At 44.9% G+C, this 18,960-nt stretch overlaps 1 protein-coding gene across 2 annotated transcripts in view; it reads right to left on the bottom strand.

The window, feature by feature from the left end:
- The window catches only part of DDX31 (DEAD-box helicase 31), a 69,071-nt gene that overhangs the window by 36,580 nt on the left and 13,531 nt on the right, over positions 1 to 18,960 (bottom strand). For both annotated transcript variants that reach the window (XM_055331260.1, XM_055331250.1), the window contains exons 7-15: positions 18,436 to 18,480; positions 16,990 to 17,031; positions 15,942 to 16,006; positions 14,287 to 14,406; positions 14,069 to 14,175; positions 12,829 to 13,064; positions 11,905 to 12,081; positions 8,609 to 8,668; positions 38 to 88 (exon numbers count right to left, since the gene is read on the bottom strand). In XM_055331260.1, coding sequence (XP_055187235.1) covers positions 38 to 88; positions 8,609 to 8,668; positions 11,905 to 12,081; positions 12,829 to 13,064; positions 14,069 to 14,175; positions 14,287 to 14,406; positions 15,942 to 16,006; positions 16,990 to 17,031; positions 18,436 to 18,480 — 903 coding nt within the window. The remainder of the gene's footprint in view (positions 1 to 37; positions 89 to 8,608; positions 8,669 to 11,904; positions 12,082 to 12,828; positions 13,065 to 14,068; positions 14,176 to 14,286; positions 14,407 to 15,941; positions 16,007 to 16,989; positions 17,032 to 18,435; positions 18,481 to 18,960) is intronic.

Genomic DNA, 18,960 nt, shown 5'->3' with positions numbered 1-18,960 from the left:
CTGCCTTGAGCTCACACCTTAAAAACTTAAAAATTACCTGAACAATCCATGTGACTTGAGGGAGGTCTAAGCCCCGAGCTGCAACATCCTTCAAAACAGAAAAGAGTATGGCTTATGACTGAGTTTCTGAACTTTTGGGCCATGGATCTATCTGATAATCTAATGCAAACTGTGCACCCCCAATGTGCACAGTGGGTACACATGTGTACGTGTACACACACACACACACACACCACACACACACACACCAGCATTCAACTTCAGGGACCCACTCAAGTCCATCTGTTCTTGAAAATTCCAACTGAGGGGTAAGTTTCACAGAACACGTCAGTGAGGTGGTCACCACTCTACCAGAAGAACATAAACTGTTAACCTCAAAACTGTCATTATCAGTTGTGTCATGTAAGAACTGTGAAAACGTCTAGCATGCCTTATTACTTTCACGTGGTATCTGAACCACTCTATGATGAATGCATTCATCCCTTCCCTATCAGCAGTGCCTAACAATGACATGGCTTTGAGGCATGCATCTAGAAGATCACCCCCAAATATTCCCTTTCAGAGGTGAGTTGCAAAGTCTTTACTGAGGACTTATCAGCCTCAGATAGCAGTAAAGATCAAATAATGTTCCAAAGACTTAATCAGACATGAAAATTATAAAAGCAAAGGAGATATGGTTTTCCTTTTTAGTTGGTTACCACCCAAAGAGCAGAGTTTCTCTCTCTGCTCTCTAGTGTCTGTGTGGTCATTCTGGCAGAGATTAGAGAATAAGTACCTCTCAGTTTTGGGGGATAAATTTACATGGGGCATTCATGTTTAAGCATGACAGTCATAATAAGAATATTCCCCTTCGACATTTACTGAGCACTTACTATACACCAGATGCTGTGCAACACTTCACCTGCATTATCTCAAGTGATCTTCCAAATAGCTCCTCAAACCACCTGTACCCCCATTTGATGGTCAGGAAACCAAGTTTCAGTCAGATTAAGTAACTTGTCCAGAGACACATAGCTAAAATGTAGAGGCAGCCCGCAAATCCAGGTCTGTTTTACTTTTCCACAGCCATATTATACTATTCCACCATCAAAATAGATGCTGCATCCTTCACAAGCTGCTGGTAGGAATGCAAAATAGTATAAAACCCTATAGTAGGAAATTTGGTAGTATCCAACAAAATTACATATGCATTTGCCCTTTGACCCAGATGCAATCTCACTCCTAGACATCCATCCCAAAAATATACTGGCAAAAATACAACATGCTGCATTTTGGCAAAATGTGTAACTGCACGTGTGGAAAAAGCCCCAATATCTAGCAGGAGACAGGCTGACCAGAATACAGCCATACTTACCCCTGCAGCATAGCATTGCACAGCTGAGACAGGATGGAGATGCCAGCATAGACAATCTCTATGATCTGTTCTGGGTGTGCAGAGTAGGCTTTTGCATGAGAAATGAGGGAAAGGAAATATATCTGCTCATCTTTCAAAAAGAAAGAATGGAGGAAAAAAGCCAAAAGCTTACAAAAAGTTACCTGTAGGGGACGGGGCTGGGGTGGTGGACAAGGGTGGAAGCTGGGCTTCCTTTAAGAGGTTTTTATAATTTTGACTGTGAAACATTAGTGTTTTGACAAAAAGAGAAAGACAATGAGCTGTTGTGCCGCAGGAAGTGTGGAGTATCGCCTGTGGTGTATTCTTGCCAAAAACAAAAGCAAATCTAGCCAGGTGTGTAGTTCCAACTCCTGGCTTATAGGATGTGCAGGAGAGGGAGGAGCACGTGGGCCCAACCAAGAAAGTCAAATCCCAAATGTCAAGTATTCTAAAGCACGAAGTCTGGTTTCTTCCAGAAAAAAATCCAAGGAAAAAAAGGAGGGTACCTAAAATAAGACATCACATGGGTAGATGGATACATGGAGAGAGGAACTGAGAGATCACTGGGGAACCTACCCCTACAGAACTATCCCCTGTGGTTTTCTGATGGTACAGGGGTTGTGGTAACTTTTATGTTTCTCTTTACGGTTTCCTCCGTTGTTTGCTTTTTCGTTCAATGAATGCATATTGTTTCCCCAATTTTTCCCCCAATTTTTAACTAGAAAAATTTAACCCAACAGAAAAGTTGGAAGAATAGTATGACGAACAGTCATATATCCTTCGTCTAGATTAATCAACCGCTAATCTTCGCACATCTGCTTTCTCTTGCAAAGTAAGTTGCAAATACCACGACATTTTATCCCTAAATACTTTAGCGATTAGTCCCTAAGTCAAGGACAAGAACATTCTTCTACACGATCACAGTATCATCGTACCTAAGAAATTTACTATTAAATAACTATTTTCTAATAATCACCTCATACTCAATTTTTCCACCTGCACCTAAGATTTTTCTTCTTGCCCAACTCAGGGACTGACTCATAGATCATGCATTGTTTTTATTATATCCCTCTAGAATTCCTTAATCTAGAACAATACCCTTGTCCTTAATATTTATTTAACTTTTGACAGCTCAATTTTGAAGGAATCCAGGAGTCTTGGAAGTACATCCCCGAATCTGTATTTGTCTACCTTGTGTCCTCATGGTGAGATTCTCGGGGAGCTCTCTGGCAGAAAGACATCAGGATGGGTGTACTTCCCAGTACCTGATGCCAGGAGACACGCCAGGGCAGCCTGTCCCGCACTGGTGGCACTATGTGCGATCCCCCAAGGAGTGCATCTACTTGCCCTCTCCACTGGAAGGTACCTTTCTCTTTTGTAACTAATCATTAAACTGGGGAGTAAAACTTTGAGACTGTTTCCCAAAACCTTTTGCCCAAGGGCTTTAGCGTCTACTGACGTTGCTTGTGTGCATCAGCTGTTGTCCTGATGGCAGCAAACTGATGGCTTCCTAGGTCTGTCATTCCTGTCTTCCATTTACTAGGAAGTAAAGCACTTTCCCTTAAAGCACACACAGCTCGCCTTCCTCTCTCTTTACTTTTCATGCAGAAAGCTTTCCTGGAGAAGAAGAACCCTGCACAAAGTCTGCAGGCAGCACGTTGAGACCCCTGTGCCCTGTGCAGCCCACGGTCAGGGGAGGAGCTGAGGAAGATGCTGGCCCACTGTCAGCTAACTCACCAGGAGGGACCACTGAGGGCAGCTGGGATTTGTCTGCCTTCGCTCCGACGACACCTGAGCTGGCGGGTTTCCTCTGAATGGTGGCTAGGCTGCATTTATTAAGTGTTCAGCGAGAATTTAATGTACTAAGTGTGTCAACCACCCACGAAATGTTTTCAGACAGCTTCCACTGCCCTGAAAACTGAAGGCTGATGTTCCAGAGCTGATGCCTTTGAGAACACAATTTAGAGAGTTCTCTATCTTAAAGGGGATCAGGCACTGCTTTCTACACTAACCACAGTTGATGTCTTTAGAAAAACTGACGGGTTCTTAAATCTGCTAAGCTCTTGTTAAGAAATGATTTATTTTATTTAAGTGCTCTGCAGTGGGAGATGCATGTAGACAACGGGCTGTCTGAGCTTTACAGGCAGGCTTTGTAAAAAATTTAATGCTCATCAGTTTAGTAAATTCAACCAAGAAACACAGATGAAACTCTAAAATAGCATATGACGTTCGTGGAATTCACAGAGCACAAACATGCTGGAACAGTAAGGAAGAATGCTAGCAGCCTTCATGGGACTGTTTGCAGTTTGATTTCCCGCCTGGTGATCAGTCTCGGGGTGGGGGTGGACTGGCCGAGACACCATCTTCCCATCTCCCACTACGTCTTGTCTCAGGCTGTGGGACCCTCACTGCCAGCTACCACCGCTCAGGCTTCACCCAGACATTTCTGCAAGTTCTCCTTCCTATTCTCAGCCTAGGCTACTACAGAGAATGGTACAAGGGATAACCTTTGTGGTCTAGGAACAGAGAGAACAGGACTCTACCATCACTGTACAGCCATCCCATTTGGGTAAATGTAGTTCTCTAACCATCAGGTTAACCACCTATACAATGGCTATAAGATCCACCCTATTTATCACCTATCTCGAGGTTGCTATGAAGACCGCATGAGACTGTGCACGTGGAAGTGTGCTAAGAATTACAAATCCAAGGATTTCATTCCACGACGAAGTAGGAAGCGGCATAGTGGCAATTAGGCGGTGGTTTGCTGATTCTCTTCACACCCACCCACCCGCCTGACCTGGGCAGAGGGCCACAGAGAAGTGGGGTCTGCTCCGTCCCCTGGAATGTCATCAGCTGGAGGCACTGGACCAACAGGAAACTGACCTGCCCTAGACTCAGCAAGGTTTCACTTCTCTGCCCATCTTAGAACTTAAATCTGGCTCAACCGTATTCCTTTAAGCTAATTAGGGCAAAAGAATTGCTAAAGTCAGTTCTGAAAGACACTCAACGGTGAGGCCTTGAAGGCTCAGGGCTTGACAATTGGCTGCCTCCATGAGACCAAGGAGTACAGATGGAAGGCAGCTTGCTCAGGTGCCAGCCTGTCAGTTGGATTAAAATGACTCATTTATTTACCCAAGAACCTCACAAAGTGCTTTTACTAACAGGGAGAGGGGGCCTGCCGGCTCTCTGAGCAAGGGACGCAGCAAATTCGCCTCTGCCGCCTTCCCGGCCTGCCAAAAGTCATTATTGCCGTGTGTGGAAAGCCATCAGCGGGGTACAGGCCCCCGTTGTCCGGGTGACAGATTGGGCTGCGTAATCAGAGGAGGAAGGAGAGAGTGCAGAAGCTGTCAGAGGCAAGAGATCTTGGCTGGAGCCGCCAAAAAACTGGCAACATGAGTTAGCGTAACTGAGTAAACAGCCAACCATCTCCAAATGATCTTGCCATTAACACTAGTGAAATAAAGTGGAAAAGATAAACTTTACCTCAAAAGCACACCCCAGAGAAAACCAAGAAAGTCTACATTTATTGTCAGTGGTGAACTCACATTCCCATGACTCTTGCAGCCTCACCTCCTGGCCTCCTTTGTCTCCCAGCCTCCTGGCACAGTGGAAATTCCCCAAGAGGAAGGGAAATTAAGAACTGCACAGACGTAACAGTGTGCTTCAAGACAAAAACAACAAAACCCACAAAAAACAAAGAAGGTGGAGGGAAGCAGCATGGGTGATTTGGCTGTCTTCTAAAGAAAGCATGTGCTGGACAGACAACCAAGATATGGTCCCACGGAGAAGCAGCTGGCAGAGCAAGCGGCACTAGGAGAAAGGTTATGGTGCTCTTTCTACCCAGGATGATCAGGGAGCGCCATGTGGATAACCGAGAGCCCAGTGTCAGCCTTAAAACCTCTTCCAGAATATGCTCTTCCAGTTCCTTGTGGGGCTTCCCTTTATCAACTCATCAACACAATAATGCTGTTGAAACCCACCTTCCTCTCCCTTGGCTTAGGGTGAGTTCTTTACCAGAAGCAGGAGGAAGTATTTTGTAAGTAATCTAGTATCTCCTAACTGGTTCCTTTGATTTCTTAATTCCATTTGGGAAAGTGGGCTTTGAACTTTCCAATGGCTCCTTCCTACTAATCCCTACTCCCTTAACTTGGCTTCTTCTCAGATCTACTTCTCTGGAGGACACAAAATTATATTCTGAATGTGTAAGGACTGCTCTTTCACCAACGGGTCTCTCCTGCCCAGACTATTCTCTCAATCCTGCCTGCGCTTCACACCAACCAGCATGGTCTCGCACATTCACTGGGAACCCACAGTACACAAAGCCACGGACCAGGGTCCTGAGAGGCTGCATAAAATAAGAAACATTCTTGCTTGAATATGTGTATAATTAGAATGAAAGAAACATACACACACACACCCTCAACTGTTCTGAACAACAGAAAAGTCGGCAGAGAGGAAAATGGATTGCGGGGGGGTGGATTTTCAAGCAGTAACTAGCAGCACTGTGAGTTTCTGAGCAGTTATACCACAATTCTCCACTTCTCATGCAAACATTCAGTCTTCTGAGCTTGCTAACAGATCTTGGAATGATAAATCAAAACAGCAAAAGGCATGGTACGAAGGGGAGGGACAATCCCCTTGCTACAATTAACAACATGATTCCTCTTTATCAAAAGAAGCCAGTTCTCCATCTGCCTTGTCCTGACATGGCCCCCATTCCTCATTAACACTAAGGAGGCTCCTGGAGAGCATGCAGAGGGCCTGGCAAGCAACAGGCTGCTTAAAAGGCCACAGAGTGACAGCATCTCCCCAATCTAGCCATGATCTATGGCAGTGGGTCTCCTGTGCCTACAGCTCTCGGGCACCAGAAGCTTCAGGCTGAAGCAAACGAATATGGTAAAAGTAGAAGGAATTCTGACAGCGTGAATGAAGACCTCCTCATCACCAGGGGACCATGTGCTTAGACCCAGGCTTAGAGACGGCCGGCAGTGAGCCCCTCCCCCAGCTCTTCTGAGGTAATCTTCACTGCACAATGAAAGGAGGTGAGGCTGGCAGAAGGGCAGCACGCTGGAAGGTTCCTCAACAAGCAAACGAACATACACCAAGAAACTTTAATGAAATCAGATTGTGGGCAAGTGAGAGTTGGCTTCCTGTGCAGCACCCAGGACTGGTGGGGGGCCAAGGGGTTGGGGTGCTATGCTCTGCCAAGTCAGTGGTGCTCTTTGGCTGACCTTACTTCATGCAGGTATTAGCCAGATGAAACAAGTAAAGTTATCACAGGCTTCTGACCCCACTGAGAATTATCCATCAGAAAGAATGACCTTTACTTCCATGTAAACCTACTAAAAAACCCAAAACCAACACCAACCAAAACACTGAACTTCAAATCCCTGGAGTCCTCTTTGAGACCCAGAATTGAACCATGTCTGTAAAACACACCAGGAGACTTGACAATTTTCCACCAGAGATAAACCCAACATCTTAAAGGTCAAAGATAAAACATTTTGTTCTGTCATAAACTCCACACAAAGGTTCCTACCGCCTCCTGTTTCACCTTGGACAGCCTGTAACATTCACCCCTCAGGCACATCAAGTGTATGAAAAAGGGGGACTTATTCCCACTGTGCAAGCCTAACATCAGCCTCCCTTTCTTTAGAAAAAGGCAGGCAGACACTGGTGGTTCTCAACACTGCTGTTTCTTGGGCCCCAACTATTCATCCATTCGGTCCACAGGTATTGAGTGTGTACACGCACCTGCTCTATGCCCGACACTGGCATGAGACTGTAGACAAGACACAGTCTATCTCTAGGGGCTTGCGATCTCGGGGAAGAATACCTAGACCAGGTGTGATGAGTGCTGTAAAAGAAGTGCAGGGTGCACTAGGAGTGCATAATGGGGAAAAACTGGGGCTTCTAGAGTTCACTTTCCTGAAAAACTGAAATTGAAGGGAAGGCCTAAGGAAGGGCTAGCTTCCCAGGCAGAGGGAATGCATGTATGAAGGCGCCGAGGCCAGAAAACAGGAAGGATGGTACATTCAGGGAGCAGAAAGAGGAGCCTGCCTGGCTGAGGGCAGGGAGCAAGTAGTGGTGGTGGTGATGGTGTGGAGACCATGGAGACAGGAAGGGGTCAAGTATATTATCTGGACTCATCTTCACTTCAGATCTGGCCTTTCAAGATTATTGAGGATGAACACAAGCTTCTGATTTGTGAGTGGGCTTTACAAAGGGTAAGGCTACTGGGTCAGACACAGTCTTCCTCAAGAGGCAAGCATGTCAGTAGTGAGACTGTTCCCAGATCTGGACAACCAAGTCACAGAGCCACCATTTGCCACACTCCTGTGAGAACTGCCACCCTATGATGAGCGGGTGACTGGGTAGCCACCTTGTACAGAAGAAACAAAGCTGTACTCACTCACCCTGTGTTTAGAAAGAGGACGTGTGTTTCCTTGAAAACTGAATGCAGAAGATGGGTTTCTTAAAAACTAAATGCACGAAAAAGTGAGGCCTAGACAGATATGCCAATAGCCAACAGTCTTTGTTCTGCCCAGCACTCGCCCACTGGATGATACTGTTAACAGTGCAATTTCATGACTGTATCAACAGGGATTTCTCAAATAACCAGCTGGGGGTTCAGTTACACCCTCCAAAACAGCAAGGAGGGAAGGTACTTTAATCTTGGGAGCCACGGTGAAGTGAATCCCCAGAGAAGGAGGCACTGAAGGTGTGAGTTTTCAATCTCAAAACAGCACACAAGAGGTAGATGAGAAAGGCCAGCTCTGTGCTGGAGGTGGTGGCTGTCCACGCCCACAAAGACTGAAGTCAAGTGACAAGGCCCTGAAAACTATAAGGGCAAATGAGACTTTTAAACAACAGCAAAGAAAATCTGTCCAAGCTCATGTACTTTCCTTTTAAAAAAGGGAAGCAGAGGCAAGGAGAGTGGTTCTGTTTCGAAAAGACTTTCTCAGCTCTAATTACTCCCGATAGCTGTAATTTACACATTTTTGGTGGATAGAAATCGCCAAGATTCACACGTTTTCAGACCAACAGCTGCCACTATTAGTGAGCAAATCGGCAAGACTTCTGCACAGTGGCACAGTCAGGTGACCCAACCAGAAGTGCAAGGCAACCAGCCGCACCCAGAGGCCCCTGCTATCCCTGCAGTCTGTGAGGCGACCTGTCGAGAGGAATGGCAGGAGTTTCCGGCCTCCCTGGGGAGTGCAGAGGAGTACGTACCGTGCACAGAAGGATGCCTGTTTCACAATGTGAGAATTCTTGAAACACTGCTGTTCTTTCCTACAAAAAGAAGGAAAAACACAGCCTTACAACTCTGAGGTCAGTCCCAAAAGAGTGGGCTTAGGTTCCCCTAACTCCCCCATGCCTTGCTGCTAGAATAATTTTTAGGCACTGAGAGCCTTTATCAAAGAAGAGGAAGAAGCAGATTCTTCACATCTTTTCACCAGACCCTGTCCTTACAGGACTAGGCTTTCTCAGACTGTAACAAAGTAATGGAGTTTTGGGGGCAGCACATCTTACGAAGGCAGGCCCAGAGGGGCATACCCTTTAGGAACAGCCAAGACCAGGAGCAGGCAAGGCCAAAGGCCACAGATTACTGCACTCCAGGTTCCCAACTCCGAATTTATTCTAAACATGTTTTTCTACAGGTAGTCTAGAGGCATGAAGAACAGCCACCTTTCTTACAGGGCAACTTTTTAAAAAGTGAATTTTAAAGAAAACACAAAAATTATAAAAACCATGTATTTTAACTGTGGAAAATTATTTATTTTTAAGTCAGAGGAAGAAAACCAAATTGTCCCACCATTCAAAAGCAAATCACCACTAGCAATCCCTTCTGGGCACATGACCCAACATGTGGGTTCTTAAACAGAATATGAACATCCTTTCATGCCAATAAATCTCCAAAATAACATCATCTCTCGTGACTACACAGTGTTCAGCCCATTCAAGGCTCCGTTACCAGCGTTTGCCTCCAGTTGTTTGCTGTTATACCCAGTGCTGTGATAAACACCTTTAGAGATTATTTGTGGTATACGTGTTTCACTATTATTCCCTTGGGGTAAAACCCTGAAGGCAGTCTCACTGCATCACAACATGTGTCCACTTAAAAGGCTTGCTAAAGGCACACTCAATGTAGGTTGAGTCATAGCACAGGAGCAGTTCAGATTTGGCATGTCTCTCTGTCAGCCAATAGGAAAAGGAATACAACCAAACCACTAAAAGTCTGGAAAAAAGAAAAAAAGTGATGTCTCTCTGTGTGCTGGCACAGCCACCATGCCACTGGGGTGTAGCTCATTTTGATCCTTTGCGTCCATCTATTTTGTCATATGGCTAGAATTCACTTAGTCCAGTGGGTAATGACAACCCAACCAGCACACACAGAATGTTGCCATGTCCCACACAGCTTCTTGTACTCTACATGCCTGGACTTCACCTAACCCATGTGACAACCCCACAAGCAGTATTATCACCACCCCCATTTCCAGAAAGAGAAGCTGAGCTTGGAAAGGTAAGGTCACTTCTTGCCCAAGAGACACGCACGCAGCAAAAGGATGGACTGGTACCCGGACCCAGAGAACCATGTTCCAGATCTGGCACCCAGGCACCTGCTACATTTGCCCAGAGTGCTGCACAGTCTTTAGAAGGGCCATGTTTAACAGTTGCATTGGAGAGTGATAATTAGAAAAGTTCAGAAAAGCCTGTGAGACATCCTGTGGACTGCACGTAAAATATTCAGATGTGGTGTAAGGAAAAAAAACTGCCAAACCCAGAGTATTCCTCACAGTGATCAGGCAGGCAACTTCTTCAAACAGCAACTTCTCCCTAATGCTCACAGTCAGGGCCATAGTAACCACCAGGGAGACCACACTAAGGTCACAAGGAGCAGCGGCCAGGCAGATTCTTTTAGCTTAGTGTGGGACGAGATGGCCCATAGAACGAAATATAGAGATACCACCTCCTATTTCTACCCATCTCATGAAAAGGCCATGAAGGCTAAATATTTAATAAACAGAGTAACACAAGGGGTACACTAACCATTCCAGAAAGAGTGAGAACAGCAGTAATAACGGCACCTACATCCACAGAGCATGCAGGAACCATGTCCGACACTGAGCACGTACTCTGCGTTAACCCAGTGCATCATCACACCAACCCTGTAAAGTAAGTACTAGGATCACCTCCATTTTAGAGATGTGCTAACTGGGGCACAGAGAGGTGTCATGCTCTTCTGAGGTCCTACAGCCAGTAAAGGTGGAGGCAAGGACAGGAGCACACAGCTGTGAGTGCCCTGCTAGGACCACTGCCCTCCCAATGTGAGCCAAATGGTTTGAAAGATTTTTACTACAGAGCCTTCCGCATAACCTCTTCAAATTCTTATTAGATCCTCCTGAGTCCATCCCCAGCTCCCTTGTCATCCTCATGGCCAGCTGCAGAAGGCCTCAGGTGAAGAAGACCAAGAGGATGAGGAGCAAACACTGTAAGTGGCATTAAATTGTGAAATCAACAAACTCAACTGAATTAGGGACCCTGAAGTTAAAAAAGCAAGAGTTTATAAAATGCATGAAGCCTGGACCACTCAGGAAATTCAATCCAGTCTTGTGGTAAATAGGAAGCTGTGTCCTTGAGTGACCTTGAGCAAGTTCCCTTTTCTGAGGCTCCACACCCTTAATTATTAAAACGACAAAAGTGAGCACAAGAAGCGTGCTGGACCAGATTGACTTTAACATCCCCTTCAGCTCTAAAGATGTGTTTTCAAGCTGGTTCAAGTCTTGCTCTGATTCCTGGTTGTCTCTCCTTCTGCCTGTCTCCTGGCAGCGCTTGGTCACCTCCTCCTTAGACAAGATGGCTCCCCCACACAGAGCCCACACGTTCCTCTTCCACGCCAGCGGGCTCCCTTCAGTGTGCTCTCTGCTGACTCCCTACAGGGAACGAGGACCATGCAGCTCAAAACCTAAAATCAGGGAGACACTATTCTCCTCTTCCTGAACAACAGATTACTCAGAGCTGAGACCCTGAAGCCCCTCTCCCAACCAAGGTGTTAAGAGTGAAAGCGCTGTATCTTGTTGACAATGACAGCAGTCGCGCTCAGCAGTACCATATGGGATCCACAATTTAGCTCCATTAATGCTCTTAATTTGAAGACATCAAGCCCTAATTACACACTGGGTACTAAAAAGGCAAAACCCTTCCCTGGTGCCAGCTACTTAGTGGTACTCTGTTGCCTTAACAGCTGGTTGAGGTAGATTCAGGCCAAGACAGGCCTGTGAGCTCTCTCAGGTGGAAGAGGGCAGCTCTTGGAGCAAGAGCACACAGGAACAACAGACGCCCTTGCCCACACCGACGCAGCCGAGGTGTCCACTTCCAGGCCCAGCAGGTCGCCTGCCTAAGGCTCATCCCTGCCTCACCCAGGGGAGCCTGAGAGGGAAGGCAACGCTGGCCCTGGAAGACATATTCACGTTCCGCGGACGTGGGTGTGCTCCTGGGTCCACCCCTGGGGACAGTGTGGTGCTCACCTCCTGTGCCATGTTGCCGTGCAGTCGCAGGAATTTTAATTGTGTGGAGGCAGATGGTGGCCGTCCTGACGCCAGGGTCCCTGAGCAGCTCGGCAGGGTCTGGAGGAAGAGGTGGTAGTGGAACTCCACCAGCTCACAACTTGAGAAAAAAACGAGCATCTTCTGGTCTTTTTCAAACTACATAGGTACAAAAGGGGAAAGAATGACCACACATTTTTATAAGACCAGGTGAGGCTAAGACGAGGATTTCTCTAAAATCTAGTCAAGCCGGCCCCAATTTGGCCACACAGGTGACAGACAGCTATGAATTATTTTACAAAAATAACCCTAATACAACATGCTACAAAGAGGAGATGAAAGGAAAATGACAGAGCTGTAACTTCCACTGGCTTTCCTGAATCTGAAATAAATAAATATGCCGTAGACTAAGGCTATGCACCACTGTTCCTGTCACCCATCCAGGGCTTGCCACACACATACCCCTGCCCAGCTAGGACCACGAATGTGGCAGATGTGACGCTTCACCCTCTGCCTCTGCATGCCCCCGTCTCCTACCTACTAGGAAAAATTATTACATGGTCCAGGAAATAATAAATGCTGGGATTGTAAAAACCATGAGCACAGGGCCCTCTGTCTGGCCACGTTTGGCAGGTCTTTGCCACCTGTGACACTCCTGGTTCTCAGGCCCAGAAGAGGACATGGACAGACTTCCTATCAAATGTGACAGTGATCGCTGACCTCTGGTTCTATACCACAACCCTGGAATTGCGGACTACTAAGGTCTGCATTTGCAAACATGGAGGGGTTGGGAAACTTCCCTGTGTGTGTGAGGGTCTCTCAGTTCATTGCTATCAGTGCCTGACACACCCACAAAAAAACAGGATCTTCTTCCCTCAACTGGGCCAGGCCTTAGTGCAGTCCCACCTTGCACTTCTGTAGGATGAAGGCTGCCAGGGTGACAAGTCTCAGTTTGCTGGGAACCAATGTCACATGCTGATCGAGACTCTCAGGAATTGCAAAGCTGTCCAGCTCACCACAAGCTGGAAGAGGGGAGGCCTCAGGAACCGCTCTGCCCTTTAGGTCAGACTGCCCATGGTGTTCGTCCAGGACAGAAATCCTGACTGGATTGAGCAAGCTGATACCAGCGAGCCATGTCACACCTCGGAGCAAAAGTGAAAAAAGTAAAACAGGTGACAGGTGACAGGTACAAGTTGTGAAACTTATCTTGTACAGGCACCACACCCCCACCCCCATCCGCCACACATCCAGGCTTAGGAAGAGGCTCCCTATGGGCAACACCAGGGCCACAATGGCCTGCCCTCGGGTCAGTCTGGTGTAGGAAGCCCACTCATTCCACACAAGTGTTTCTCAGCTCTAACCCAGGGAAGACCACTGAAAGGAACACTAACAGCCATCTGCTCCCCAGACGGAAGGGTTCTACAGTTTTATCTATCGATGAAAGGGTGTCATGGGATTCTTTCACAGGGCTTTATAGGTTTATAAGCCTTCTCAGAACCTTTATTGTATTGACATGCACTAGGAATTTCTAAGAGAAGGAAGAAACATGAGGCATCCCCCAAACTTCTGAGCACAGCATGATGGATTATCTCTTAAAATTAACGTCACTTAGGATATACATTTTGAGAACTGGGATGTGCACACTGTCAGAGGGCCAGTAAAATGGGTAGCCCAGACCTGAGAACACGAAAGCTGGGTTGTGCTAGGTGGGTGACTCTGCTGGCAGCCACTGCCAAGCCTTGGTGCCCCCAACTATGAAGGAGAGCTCAGAATGTCTATCCTATAGCATGGAAAGATAGAAATGAACTTAAAGAAGTCTCTGCTTAAGGGTCAGTGCTCTTTAGCAGAAAGGTAGCCTGATAACACCGACAAACGGGAATCAGTGTTTTCTCTTCCTCTTGCCCTGCCACAAGCAGCTCTGCATCTGCTCCGCCCTCCCCTCCCAAGCCCCAGGGAGCACAGCAGAGCCTGACAAGACTAAAGAAGGAGGCTGGGGGTGCAGGACAGGAGTCTGAAAAGGCAGTGCTTCAGGGACACCTCCCTCTTCACCCTCTGCCCCCTGCACTGAGAACCTCTGGACAAATGATGCGTGTTACGTCCACATCCTTCCTCCTGGTTGAACAAAGAGCATTCCTTTTCAATTCACCTTCTGTGAGTGTTGCTGACAGCAAGACATTCTGTCGTTTCTGGCACTCGGCATTGAGAGCATTGAGTATCACAGTGATATCCTTTTCAAAACCCAAATCCAAGATTCTGTGGTTTCAAAAGAGGGAAATTTTACTCTGCGTCCAAAGTAAAGACTGCAATGAGGACAGAAGAAATAGCTCTTTTCTCCTACTTCTCATGCTTCTGGGTGAGGCTCACCTGTCTGCTTCATCCAAAATCAGCCACCGTATTCGACAAAAATGAATGTTCTTCGTGGATTTTATATGATCCACTAGTCGCCCAGGAGTCGAGATAAGGATATTTATTCCTTTGCGGAGTCTGTTTAAAATTATGTATCATAAAGTAAATCAAATGGAGCTGTATCAATAGCAAACACAAGAAACAGGCATGGGAGACAGATTCATGTCTAGCACCGATGTGCACAGCTTGAAGCCATGATAAACACGATGACAAATGGATATACATATATCTGAGTTTCCATTTTCCTCCAAAGTTTCTCTCGTATAGAATGTAATTATTAAGATCCAAAATTCTATTAAATTCATATAACCTTAAATTTGAAAAGAATCTGTACTATATAACCCAATGCCCTTTATCTGATCCATGGATCCTCTCTTTCTAGAACACTTCAGATAGATGGTTATCTAGCCTGTTCCTGAAAGTTTCTGTGCCAGGGAACCTCCAACCTGAACGAGTTATTCCACAGCTATGTGATCTAATGGCTAGAATGTTTTCTTATATGGAATACTTTCTCTGTAAGCTCCGTACAATGGGGGACCAGCTTTGTCCCATAGACTAAAGAGAATAAATCTAAGTTTTTGCTTCCAAGCATCCTTTATCCCATATTTCCACAGCAATAAAATCTTCTAATTTTTAGCTGAGTATATTTTCCAGCCTCTCTTGAAGTTAAGTATGGTTGTGTGCCTATGTTCAAGGATGGGATAGAAGGATAAAGGGAATATGCAAAAACCACAAGTATCTTTGGAGGGAGGACGTACAATTATCTTTGTTCATACTGGCGGGGAACAAGATGTAATGGCTGGAGCTCTAGCAACTCTCTAAGACTATGGAGTACCCTTAAAAATGGAAACTTGATACAAAAAGATAAAAGGGACCTAGATCCGGACACGAGAGCACCACAACCAACCCACAATGGGCTACCGTCAGGCTTCTCAAATGTGAAAGAAAAATAAAACTGCCACGTTTGTGCCACTGCTGTTTGTTGTTGTTATTTATAACTGAATCAAATCTAACCAATACCTTTAGGTTTCAAGTTTAACATTTACTCAATTACAAACTGCATACATACACACACATGACTGGGTGTTACTACTGAACATTAAGATTTAATAGAAATGTTTCAGAAAGAATATACAATTTGGGATTTACCTGTTGCAACATTTTCTCCTGACTTCTATTACCACTTCCAAAACAGAATTAGGAATCAGTGTTTTGGATATAAAAGCAAAGCGTAAAGCATCATGTAAGTTTATGATCTTGTTTTCATAGAGCCAAACAAGACCCTAAACTCCCAATGTACACATAAAAGAGTCGCCGAGGGGGATGGACACCAAACAAGGCAGACTAGGGGCATGGCGGGGGGGGATGGAACTTAAGAGGATAGTGTGCATCACTACCAACCACATCAGGAGGGAACCCCTTGTAGGTATTTAAGACAGCCCCGTCCACAGGTGACAGCTCCCTGCTGCCTCAAGCTCTCCCTATGCTCTGGGACTAGGAAGCACAGTTTGAGACAAAGCTCTCTCCAGGTTTAGAAGGAACAAGTCTCACTGAGTAGGAAGGCAGAACAGACAGATCCAAATAGCAACAGACAAGAAACAAAGCTCCCATACCTGGCCTTTTCTGACTTCCTCTTCTCTCCTCCCATCAACACTCCGGGCACAATCCAGGTAAAGGGCTACGGAAATCCATCAGATGTGAATTAATGCAAAGCCCCCTTTACTGAAGACACAGAAACTGACTCCAAATTCTTTCTCCTTAGAGAAGCTAGGAGGGAAGACCCAGGCTTCTCATTTGTAGGAGGTATGATGGTGCAGGCACAATTCCTAGGCATCACTCTTGTCATGGTTACTAGCAGCAGTCACTTAAATTACAGCTCTATAATGAGCTTCCAGAATTGTGAGAGAAATGGGAGCTTTATTTTATTTTATTTTAAAGATTTTATTTATTTATTCATGAGACACACAGGGAGAGAGGCATAGACATAGACAGAGAAGAGAAGCAGGCTCCATGCAAGGAGCCCAATGTGGGACTCAATACAGGCATCCAGGATCACACCCTGAGCTGAAGGCAGACACTCAACCGCTGAGCCACCCAGGTGTCCCCAAATGGGAGCTTTCTAAATGATTTCTGTAGCTTCTCTACCTCTCCCCATGAAGCCTGAGTTGAAAACACATTCCTTCTTTTTCCTTTCTGGGTACGATAAAACCTAAGCACAAACCCTCCTTACTCCCCATCCCTGACAAAAGAAAGGACAGATCAGTTCTCCATCTAATTTGGTAGGCTGGCAGGCTATGGCTCTGCAGCCCACTCTCTTCTTTCTTAAGTCCTATGTGCAGCCTTCCTGTAGCTTTCCAAGTGATCACTTTGTGGTCGTCCCTCTGAATCTCCACATGTGGCTTGGTAAGGACCACAGTGAACAAACTACACGACTGTATGCACAGGAAACACTAGTCACCTAAGCTAAAAACTGGCAGTTAGTAAAGTTTAAATGAGTAAAATCCTACAAGTTATACCTGAGTAGAGCAGAGACACCCAGAGAATTGAGAAAAACTGAAATAATTCCTTGCTTTTTGAAAACAAAAATAAGACTGGTAGACTTCTCTTTTCTTAAAAAGTCAGGGGGAAAAGAGACAAAACTGAACCCATGGCTTACCTTACCTTAAGCAGTTTCTGGACAGTGTCAAAGCTTTGCAAAGCCAGCTGTGAAGAGTGAAAAGTTACAGATAATGAACCAGGCTGTTTTCCACTCCTCCCCAGCAACCTTTTAAAACTGTTAGACAATGTAGTGATTAGGATTCCAACTCAGACCTTAGGGTAATATTTAAGAAAAACAAAACGTGATATACAGAATCTACTCAGAATAATATGCCTTGTTCTTATACTTCTGGAATCTGTCAGTTTAGAGACTGTGGACAGAGATACCACGTCCACTCCTTGGACATATACAAAAATAGTGTCTTGTGCTCCCTCTGCTGGCTCAAATTCCCAGAGTGCCACACAGAGAAGTACAAGTCTACAGTGCACACAGATGGAGAAGCGAAACAGCATCACCCTGAATGTGCCTCCCTTTAGGAAGGTAGAGAATAGAATATGCAGGAAGGAGTAACTTGGAATAGCGGTCAATAGGTGACCTTCTGGGCACATTGCTTTACAGGTGGTATAAGGTATCCTTGGAATTTGCAAAATAGAGCACCGAGAGATGGTCACTCCCCAAGTTTATTAAAGGAACAAAATCCAACAAGCCCAATGGAAACCAGAGGAACTGAAAATTAATGTAGGTTATAACCATTAACAACCATCAAGAAGCCTCAACATAATCCCTTTATCCAAGGATATATATATATATATATATATATATATATATATATATATATAGTTTCCACATGCTTAGTATTCATGATGCATCCTAGGGAAGTAGCAAGTTGCTGCTGTAAAAATTTAAATAGCTTCATGCCTGCTCCTTTACAGGACTGAGCTGAGATAGGGCACTGCAGGCTATATAACAGGCTAAGTAGAAACCTCCATCTCCATGATCAATTCTCTGCAAGGAAGTGATTAGCATTTGATATGGGAAACAGATACCCTAATCTAAACTTGACTCTGTAGGCAAATAAAATAGATCAGATAGAAGAGATCTCCACCAAGAAAGAAGAAAAATGTCAAGAAGCTTAACTCTGAAGAACAAGTAAAATTTTTGGTATACTAGCCTCTTTTTAAAAAAAGTTTATTTTAAGGGCGACTGCTCTAATTTTTAATTAAGTTGTAATACGAACCAAAAAAAGTAGATGTAATTAATTCCTTTCAATAGTGCAGAAATTTATAGTATCATTAGTTTTAGACAATAGGGAATGCTTTTCCACACTTAGCTTATGATTTTCAAAGAGTACTTGAATTTTTCTTCTTGATGGTAGTCAAAAGGATTGCCCCAGGCAAAGGTAAGAGAACAGCAGGGAGAAAAAATGGTAAAATCCACTTTTAAATTCCAAAGGATCTCACTTCCAAAAGGAAGTGCCTGTTTAAAATTCATCCAGAAAAAAAAAAATAAAATAAAATAAAATAAAATAAAAATAAAATAAAATTCATCCAGAAAGTGAGAATGCTTACCTCTCTCGTTGGCACTAGTACCAGGGCATAGGGGCCGTCACTGCGCTATTGACACAGAAGGAAAGAAATGCCATGAGTGGGTGAACGAAGGTCACAGGACTCCAGGTGGACAGATCATCAGGGTGGCCACTTGCACACATCAGCAGCAGTATCATTAAGAAAGGGACTATGATGCCCACTACCCTTATTATTATGCAACCTGTTCTAAAGGTTCTGGCCCATGCAATCAGACAAGAGAAAGAAACATGTATAAATCTGGAAAATAGGATATAAATCTGTCATAATTAGCAGATGATATTTTACCCTAAAAACAAAACAAAATAAAAAAACTTAAAAGAATCAACTGAAAATCTACTAAAAAAAGGACAACTCAGGTAGCTGAATGCAAAATTAATATCCACAAATCTACAGCTTCCAACACAAAGAAGTTACAAAACACAATGGGGGGAGGGAAAACAAAAATCACACCAGAGCAGCAACAACAAGAAACTTGACAAAAAAAAAAAAAAAATGTATAAGATCTAT

Source organism: Nyctereutes procyonoides, unplaced genomic scaffold (assembly GCF_905146905.1).
Source record: "Nyctereutes procyonoides isolate TBG_1078 unplaced genomic scaffold, NYPRO_anot_genome, whole genome shotgun sequence".
NCBI lineage: Eukaryota > Metazoa > Chordata > Mammalia > Carnivora > Canidae > Nyctereutes > Nyctereutes procyonoides.
The sequence above is the reverse complement of the archived record's forward strand: the minus strand, read 5'-3'. Positions and strand labels throughout refer to the sequence as shown.